Raw genomic sequence first — 10,349 nt, 5'->3', positions numbered from 1 at the left:
GCCTTAGGTCAAAAGGGGTCAGGGGAAGATTGGCCTTGGGACTGCAGCTCCTGGGACTGGGGGGTTGGCTCCCAGTGCACTCAGAGCCCAAGCCTCACCTAATTGGCCATCAGAGGCCTTGAGTCCCAGACCTGCAGGTAGAGAACACCTTGCCCCACTGAGTGACCCAGAGGTGTGGGCAGGGCATGGAAGAGCAGATGAGCTTCCTCCAAGATCCAGTAGTTCCCACTCCAGAATCTGGGGCACCAGTCTGAGGCTCTCTGAGACCCCAGACACCCTCCTTGGCACCCCCTCATTCTCCCTTCACTATACAGGAAGGCAAAGCTGAAAGGGCAGTAGACAGGTGTCCTGGTGCTGACTGATTATCATCAGCACAGACCTGGGTCAAGAGCTCAGGAGGCCCTGGGAGAGCAGTTCCTGGCTGTGTGGGGCTGGGCAATCACAGCCCTCACCTGGACAAGGTAGGCTCAGGGCAGCCACCCTCAGGGCTGCAGGAGTGGGAGGAGACCATGTGGGTAAGGGGGCAGGGCCATGCATACAGTAAGCACTCAGGTCTGCTCTCAGCAGGGGAAGTGGGGACATCCTCCTGCCTGGCCAGCCCTGGACTCGTCTCGCAGATAATGCCCCAGTCCAGGCTCAGAGGCAGTGATGCTGAGATGGGAATCTAGGCGTGCAGGGGAGAGAAACTGGAAACAGCCACATTAGAGACCTGGCCCCTGCCCTGCTCCCGGCCTGTCCAAGACCTGGTGGGCAGAGGCACCCAGGAAACTTTTCTGAGATTAATGAAGAGTACACGAAGGGGCAGAACGTGCAGGGTTAGATACGTGAGAAAAGAGCAGAAAGCTGGCAGCGTCGCTGGGAAGACAGGCGGCTGTGGCGCCATTTCTGCACTCCAGACTCAGCTCTGCAACCCTCCTAGCACCCCACCCCACCCTATAGTGACTGTTCAGAGTCCCCACAGGCTGAGTGCTCCCTGCAAATTTGTGAATTAGCCAATTGGAGAAAATGTTGCCTTTTCAGGTCAGTCTGAGCTCACCTGGAGGACTGGGTGCTGAAGGGTCCCTGTTCTCCAAGACAGTATGACCTTGTGACCCTCACCTCCTCCCTCTCCCTGCCTCCCACCTGCTCTCTGCCCTGTGTCCCCCAGCTCAGGGCCATGGCATCCCACAGAAATGGAAACCTCTCAGAGATGCCTCTGCAGGAGTTCATGCTGGAGGGATTTGAGGGTGGCCTACAGACCCAGGCCCTGCTCTTTGCTCTGTTCCTGGCCCTGTACGTGGTGGCTGTCCTGGGGAACCTCACCATGATCGTGGTCATCACCCTGGATGCCCATCTGCACTCCCCAATGTACTTCTTCCTCAAGAACCTCTCCTTCCTGGACCTGTGCTACTCATCTGTCATTGCCCCCAAGGCCCTGGTCAACTTCCTGTCCTCCTCCAAGGTCATCACCTTTAAGGGATGTGCCACCCAGTTCTTCTTCTTCTCCATGATGGGCACGACTGAGACTCTCCTCTTGGCCGTGATGGCCTATGACCGCTTCGTGGCCATCTGCAGCCCCCTGAGCTACCCCATCTCCATGCGCCCCTCGGTCTGTGCCTGCCTGGTGCTGGGCACCTACTGCGGGGGCTGCCTCAACTCTGGGGTGCAGACGATCCTCACATTCAGCCTCCCATTCTGCAGCTCCAACCACATCAACCACTTCTTCTGTGATGTGATCCCCCTGCTCCAGCTCACTTGTGCCAGCACGGCCGTCAACGAGTTGGTCTTGTTTGCTATGTGTGGCCTCATCATCATGGGCACCACACTCGTGGTCCTCACCTCCTATGGCTACATCACAGTGACCATCCTGAGGATGCACTCAGGAGGAGGGAGACACAAGCTCTTCTCCACCTGTGGCTCCCACATGACAGCCGTATCCCTTTTTTATGGGACCCTTTTTGTCATGTATGCCCAGCCGGGAGCTGTGGAGTCCGTGGAGCAGGGCAAGGTGGTCTCTGTCTTCTACACCCTGGTCATCCCAATGCTGAATCCCCTCATCTACAGTCTGAGAAACAAGGACGTGAAGGATGCCCTGCAGAGACTGGGCCAGAAGCACACAGCCACGTGACGGAGGGTGACCAGAGAGACCCAGTGTCCTGAGGGCTGAACAAGAAGACTTGAGGGGAGGCACTGGATTTGGTTTGAGGAATTCATTCTTTATTCAGCTAATTCATTCTTTCACCCAGCATTTTATCCAACCCTTCTTTGAAGCACATCATGAACCACACACTACAAGTGTAAGATGCAGAGATGAATAAGGCATCTTGTTTGCCACCAAAAATCTAATGGCCCACAGTGGGGCAAGACACTGAACTTGAAGTTTGTGTAACGGTGGGCAGAGTCATGAACTGGGAGTCTTTGAAGCACAGTATGCGTCCCAGTTCAACATCAATTGGTGAAGGTATGTGGACTAGACAAACTCTCTGACCTTATCCCTTCACTTCTTTATTGAATCTAATGTAAATATGTACCCAGAAATCTACCCTGGGACAACTAGCTGGGGGCTTTAGGACACTCAGCCCAGCCCCTTCCTTGGTGATAGCCTGGGCATCCCCACAGGCAATTAGGGGAGTTAGGAAGACCATGCTCCCCCTCAATCCTGCAGCGGGGCTGTTCCTCCCCTCCCCCTTCTGTTCACTGATGCCACCACCCAACAAGGCAGCAGGGAGCACCCGTGCTCCTGCTTCAGAGGCTCCTAGTGCTCCCTGTCCTGGGTTTCTCCCCTCAGACAGCAGCTGGGAGCCCCAGGGAGTCAACATGGTGCCTAACACCCATAGTTCACCCTCCAGCCTGACAGGTGATACTGTCCTGACTCTTTGTGACCCTAAGAAATGGAGCCTTGTCAGCACCAACACCTCTGAATAAGGATGGAGGTCCTGGTGCTGCTGCAGAGCGCAGGGGGTAGAGAGAGGGAGCAGTTTCTTGGTAGAAGCACAGCTCCCTGGCTGTCTGTCCCACACTCCCTGGGGCAGCTGGGAGTCTTGACCTCCCCATTCAGAGCTCCAGGCCCCTGCTCCATGGACCCAACACACAGCCTGGACCCAGGGCCTATCGTGTCTCCCTGTGGGAGAGTTGTCCACTCCCATGGTCACTCCCAGGAGGTGGTCCTCTGGACGAGAGGGTGGTCTGTTCCCTGTAGGGGCAGGGGGCGTGCCCTGCCCCTCTGATCACAGCTCTCCACCCCCCTCTCTCCCTGCTCTGGGGGACAGGGGGAGGGGCTGGCAGCTAAGTTGTCAGACTGCTGCTCCCCATTACTCAAGTGGAACCGCCTCCAAGCTTCCTGCTGGATTCCTATTCACATTGACTTTGGGCTCCAAAACTAGTTCTACGTCTGCCATAGATCGTTGTATTCTTCTGATAACAAACTGTTACTTGAGGCTTCCCCAAATATTCTGCCTCACCGTGACAGCCCTTGTTGTCGTCTCATGCCGCAGCTGTTCCCTCTCACACGCGCTATCCTCTGTCTGTCTGCTGTGATTTTTTTCGTCATTCCATGGAATGTTACAGGAATATTCTTAGGTCTTCTACTTGATCCAAATTTGGAATATGCATACGTATAATATATATTCATTCCATGCACAAGTGTAGATTTATCTTAATTCTGTAGAATTTAAAGTTATACATAGTAAGAAATCAGTTAAGGGTCCATAGTAAAGGAGCATCTATCCTGAATTAGGAATAAATAAAGGTCTGACTTTAGATGGAACAAAAATTTGACAATAGCCTGCAGGAGAAATGTAAAATAAACAAACAAGAAAAAAAAAAAAAAAAACAGAAAACTGTAGATTGTTTCTTCCTAAACTACCTACATTTCAGATTGTAGTGATGAACACAGTACAACGTTAGAGGCAATTCACTTCACTTTGTTCATCTTATACAACGTTTTGTATGCTAGCTCCACAGAGTAGATTCTCAGTGGTACATATCTACTGGATGATTATAATTTCACTTCCTTGTCAACTAGTCATTGAACTCCAAAATATACTTGGCATAGCATTATACTTATGAGCTTGGATTTGGCAATGATTTCTTGGATATAACTGAAAAGCACAGGAAACAAAAGTGCAAAGAGACACAAGGGACTCCATTAAACTTTAAAATCTGTGCATTAAAGACTTAAATAACAGCATGAAAAGGCAACCTGTGGGATGGGAGAGAATGACTGCAACTCTTATGTCTGATATGGGGTAACATCCAGAGTGTGTGAAGAACCCCTACAACTTAAGACAAATAATCCTGTCAAAAATGAGCAGAGGATTTGAATAGTTATTTCACCAAAGATGATCTACAGATGGGCAACAAACATATGAGGAGATGCTCGTCATCACTAATCCCTGAGGAAATGCAAGTCAAATCACAAGGACATACCACTTACATCCGTGAGAATGGCTAGCATTAGAAGCAAAAAAGAAAAACAGGTAAAAACATAACCAGTGTTGTAAAGGATGCAGATCAATTGGAGCCCTTATACACTTTTGGTAGATAGTAAAATGATGCAACCATTATGGGGAACAGTACAGAATTTTCCCAAAAAACTAAAAAAAAAAAGAATTACCACATGATCCACGTTCGAGTATGTATCCAAAATAATTAAATACTGCTCTCTAAGAGATATTTGCAAACCCAAGTACACAGCAGCATTATTTGTGGTGGCCAAAAGGTAGAAACAAGCCGCATGTTCATTGTGGATGAGATAATAAACAAAATGATGCACATACATATGATGGAAAGGCACCCGCCTTAAAAGGGATGAAAATCCTGTCACCAGATGCAACGCAGATGAAGCTTAGGACATCGTGCTACTGAAATAAGCCAAACGCAAAAAGACAAAAGCTGTATGATTCTAACATGCAGTAAAGTAGTCACATTCACAGAGACAGAAGGTAGAAAGGTGGTTCTCAGTGGTGAGGTAAGGTGGGGGTGGATAGAGAATTGTTTTTAAGGGGGCGTGAGTCCAAGATAAAACATTCTGGACACTTGTTGTGCAGAAATGTGGATATACAAAACTCTACTGAACTAAGTGGGCTTCCCCGGTGGTGCTAGCAGTAAAGAACCCACCTGCCAACGCAGGAGACATGAGGCGCAGGTTTGAACCCTAAGTCAGGAAGATCCCCTGAAGGAGGGCATGGAAATCCACTCCAATATCCTTGCCTGGAGAATCAGTCCATGGGATTGCAAAGAGTTGGACACGACTGAAGTGACTGAGCAGACACTGAACTGTACACTGACAATTATTTACAATTTTCAAGATTTCTTTGTGGTCAAAAAATATATAACATGAAATTAACCATTGTAGTCTTGCCTCGCTGCTCTGCTTAGGACTTCCAGTACCGTGTTGAATAGACATGGTGAGAGTGGACGTCCTGTCTTGTTTCTGATCCTAATGGGAAAGCTTCTGGGTTTTCATCAAGTATGAAGTTAGCTGTGGGCTTTTCATATATGGCTTTCGTTATGTTTAGGTCAGTCAGTCAGTCAGTTCAGTCCCTCAGTCATGTCCGACTCTTTGCGACCCCAAGAATTGCAGCATGCCAGGCCTCTGTGTCCATCACCAATTCCCAGAGTTCACTCAGACTCACGTCCATCGAGTCGGTGATGCCATCCAGCCATCTCATCCTCTGTCGTCCCCTTCTCCTCCTGCCCCCAATCCCTCCCAGCATCAGAGTCTTTTCCAATGAGTCAACTCTTCGCATGAGGTGGCCAAAGTACTGCAGTTTCAGCTTTAGCATCATTCCTTCCAGAGAACATCAGGACTGATCTCCTTTAGAATGGACTGGTTGGATCTCCTTGCAGTCCAAGGAACTCTCAAGAGTCTTCTCCAACATCACAGTTCAAAAGCATCAATTCTTCGGCGCTCAGCTTTCTTCACAGTCCAACTCTCATGACCACTGGAAAAACCATAACCTTGACTAGACGGACCTTCGTTGGCAAAGTAATGTCTCTGCTTTTGAATATGCTACCTGCTGCTGCTGCTGCTAAGTTGCTTCAGTCGTGTCTGACTCTGTGTGACCCCATAGACAGCCTCCTACCAGGCTCCGCTGTTCCTGAGATTCTCCAGGCAAGAACACTGGAGTGGGTTGCCATTTCTTTCTCCAATGCATGAAAGTGAAAAGTGAAAGTGAAGTCACTCAGTCGTGTCTGACTCTTACCGACCACATGGACTGCAGCCTACCAGGCTCCTCCATCCATGGATTTTCCAGGCAAGAACACTGGACTGGGGTGCCATTGCCTTCTCTGAATATGCTGTCTAGATTGGTCATAATTTTCCTTCCAAGGAGTAAGCGTCTTTTAATTTCATGGCTGCAGTCACCATCTGCAGTGATCTTGGAGCCCCAAAAAACAAAGTCTGCCACTGTTTCCACTGTTTCCTCATCTATTTCCCATGAAGTAATGGGACCAGATGCCATGACCTTCGTTTTCTGAATGTTGAGCTTTAAGCCAACTTTTTCACTCTCCTCTTTCACTTTCATCAAGAGGCTTTTTAGTTCCTCTTCACGTTCTGCCATAAGGGTGGTGTCATCTGCATGTCTGAGGTTCTTGATATTTCTCCTGGCAATCTTGATTCCAGCTTGTGCTTCTTCCAGCCCAGCATTTCTCATGATGTACTCTGCATAGAAGTTAAATAAGCAGGGTGACAATATACAGCCTTGACGTACTTCTTTTCCTATTTGGAACCAGTCTGTTGTTCCGTGTCCAGTTCTAACTGTTGCTTCCTGACCTGTATATAGGTTCCTCAAGAGGCAGGTCAGGTGGTCTGGTATTCCCATCTCTTTCAGAATTTTCCACAGTTTATTGTGACCCACAAGTCAAAGGCTTTGGCATAGTCAATAAAGCAGAAATCGATGTTTATCTGGAACTCTCTTGCTTTTTGGATGATCCAGCAGATGTTGGCAATTTGATGTCTGATTCCTCTGCCTTTTCTAAGACCAGCTTGAACATCTGGAAGTTCATGGTACACGTATTTAGGTATATTCCTTCTATTACTATTACACTGAGTTTTTTTATGTCAAGATGTTGAATTTTGTCAAATGCTTTTTTTGAATCAGTTGAATGATCATGTGTAGGGGAGGGGGTTGTGGGGGAGTTATCCTTCATTCTGTTAATGGGGTGTAGACAGTGGTTGATTTTCTAAAAACACCTCTTTTGATAGTGTTTACTTACATTCTAGCTCTGAAGTGATCTTCTATCCTGCCTCTTTTCGCCTCTTCCCCATCCCTCTCTCTCTCTCTCAGTAGAGAAAGAGATAGATAGATAGATGATAGATAGAATATGTTGTCATTCAACTGTATTTCTATAGAAAATGTGGAATTGGGCATGTTGTATCACACTGATACAAATTTTAAAGGGAAAATCCATAATAATTTTCAAACACAATGTACCTCCATTCCCCCGACCCCACCAGGATACAGGGCTTTGCCATCTCCTCTTGGCCACTCATCAGCCTTGACCGATGGGCACCTTGCCTCCACTTTGATTTTTTTCAGCCCATTTTCAATGCCATTGGCAAAGAAATATGATAGAAAAAGAAGGAAACTCAAATGAAAATACTTTGATAAATTACTGGAACTCATTTGCAGTTAGGAAATCAAATTAAAGTAAAAGAGAAGAGATTAACTTATCCATCAGAAGGCTGAAGGATGAGGAAAACAGGGACTCCCACATTGCTGGATGTTCTTCATTGGTACAATCATTTTGAGAGAAAATGGGCCAGATGAGTGGATAAAGAAGGAAGAATTTCATACGATGCAGTTGCTCACCAAGAACAGTGAAAGGAAAGAATGATTTACAGCAAGAACAATTCACATGCCTGTCCTTGTGAAAGTTGTGGACAGTCCAGACACATAGACTTGGTGAAGAAACTGCAGAGGAAAAGGATTGTCATGGATAACCTCCCTGCTGACCCTTAGCCAATACTGTGTCACTAGGGCACGTGATAGACTGCTTCAGTCCCACAACCAGAGCCTCTTAAAAGGGAAGGCTTCCAGCCTTTGAGTAGAGTAATTGGTTAACAAAAAAAAAAAAAGAAAGAAAGAAAAAAAGATGCAAGAAAAAGAACCTCCATAATGTAAGATTAATATGAACACGCTTCAGCAATACGTGAACTGTGAACTACCAGGTGTTCAAGCTTTTTTAGAAAAGGCAGAGGAATCAGAGATCAAATTGAAAACATCTGCTGGGTCATCAAAAAAGCAAGAGAGTTCCAGAAAAACATCTATTTCTGCTTTATTGACTATGCCAAAGCCTTTGATTGTGTGGATCACAATAAACTGTGGAAAATTCTGAAAGAGATGGGAATACCAGACCACCTGACCTGCCTCTTGAGAAACCTATATGCAGGTCAGGAAGCAAGAGTTAGAACTGGAGATGGAACAACAGACTGGTTCCAAATAGGAAAAGGAGTACATCAAGGCTGTATATTGTCACCCTGCTTATTTAACTTATATGCAGAATACATCATGAGAAACGCTGGACTGGAAGAAGCACAAGCTGGAATCAAGATTGCCAGGAGAAATATAAAGAACCTCAGATATGCAGATGACACCACCCTTATGGCAGAAAGTGAAGAGGAACTAAAAAGCCTCTTGATGAAAGTGAAAGAGGAGAGTGAAAAAGTTGGCTTAAAGCTCAACATTCAGAAAACGAAGATCATGGCATCTGGTCCCATCACTTCATGGGAAATAGATGAGGAAACAGTGGAAACAGTGTCAGACTTTATTTTGGGGGGCTCCAAAATCACTGCAGATGGTGACTGCAGCCATGAAATTAAAAGACGCTTACTCCTTGGAAGGAAAGTTATGACCAACCTAGATAGCATATTCAAAAGCAGAGACATTACTTTGCCAACAAAAATCCATCTAGTCAAGGCTATGATTTTTCCAGTGGTCATGTATGGATGTGAGAGTCGGACTGTGAAGAAGGCTGAGCGCCAAAGAATTGATGCTTTTGAATGGTGGTGTTGGAGAACACTTGAGAGTCCCTTGGACTGCAAGGAGATCCAACCAGTTCATTCTGAAGGAGATCAGCCCTGGGTGTTCTTTGGAAGGACAGATGCTAAAGCTGAAACTCCAGTACTTTGGTCACCTCATGGGAAGCGTTGACTCATTGGAAAAGACTCTGATGCTGGGAGGAATTGGGGGCAGGAGGAAAAGGGGATGACAGAGGATGAGATGGCTGGATGGCATCATCGACTTGATGGACGTGAGTTTGAGTGAACTCCGGGAGTTGGTGATAGACAGGGAGGCCTGGCATGCTGTGATTCATGGGGTCGCAAAGAGTCAGACACAACTGAGCGAGTGAACTGAACTAATGAGTTTGAGAAACAATATACCTTTCTACTCAGGAATCCACTTCAAAATATATACACTTTGGAGGGGGAAAATGTCCATTACAAAATTTTCATTACTGAAAAACCAAATTTAAAAAAGGAAATGGAAGTGTCCTAAAAGTCTCTGTAAAGAAGATGCCACAAGTAGTTGGGGGCATAATTTCATTTTTAAAACAATTGAAATAAGTGAACTAGAACATGGAAGAATTGGGAAATGTGATCAAGATCCTGCAGAGTGCATTTTGAATTAGAGCTGGAGAGGGTGCCATAGCCCTGAGACAGGAGAGTGAAGGTGTATTGCTGACCTTTCCGGGTGAAAGCAAACTCCCTCACCACCCTCCTGTGTCAGTCACCAGGGCCGCCATAACTAGGTAACACAAACTTGGTGACTTATAGCAACAAGAATTTACTCTCTCACAGGCCTGCAGGATAGATGTTCAAAATCAAGCTATCAACAGAGTCTGTTGCCCGTGAAAGTTCTAGGAAAACATACGCCTCTTCCTGGAGGCTCTTGGTATCCTTGGCATTCCTTCCTTCCCCTTTGCTGCACCATTCCAACCTCTGGCCAGTCTTTCATGCCCTTAGTCCTTGTGTCTTTGTGTCTCTGTGTCATTTCCTCTTCCTAAAAGGACACCAGTCATTGGATTTAAGGCCATTTAATCCAGCATGATCTCATGCTAACTTATTTGGAAGGACCTTATTTCCAAATAAGGTCACATTCTGCATTCCAAAGTAGATGATTTTGGGGGAGAAGATATTATTCACCTTCATACAGTGATCTTCCATGTGCTTCCATATACTCTACAGTTGCTGAGTGTATTGTTCTATTTATGTCAAGTAGGTCCATATGGTTGATATTTTAATTCAGTTCTAACATACTATTTATTATCTGGTAATTGTTTTATCAATTACTAAGAGAGGTATACAAAATATCAACTATGATTTGGACATATGACTACGTTTTTAATTCCATCAGTTTTTGATTTAT

The 10,349-nt window shown here is 46.2% G+C and overlaps 1 protein-coding gene across 1 annotated transcript; it reads left to right on the top strand.

The window, feature by feature from the left end:
• The first annotated feature begins 1,156 nt into the window (after nucleotides 1-1,156).
• LOC147374815 (olfactory receptor 9S13-like) lies at nucleotides 1,157-2,107 on the top strand. The gene has a single exon (XM_086394173.1). The coding sequence runs from the start codon at nucleotides 1,157-1,159 to the stop codon at nucleotides 2,105-2,107; it is 951 nt and encodes a 316-aa protein (XP_086250299.1).
• The last annotated feature ends 8,242 nt before the right edge of the window (nucleotides 2,108-10,349 follow it).

This window comes from Bos grunniens, chromosome 3 (assembly GCF_055505025.1).
Source record: "Bos grunniens cultivar Pamir isolate PY7600 chromosome 3, Bosgru_T2T1.0, whole genome shotgun sequence".
NCBI lineage: Eukaryota > Metazoa > Chordata > Mammalia > Artiodactyla > Bovidae > Bos > Bos grunniens.
This window is presented reverse-complemented; position numbering and strand designations above follow the sequence as displayed.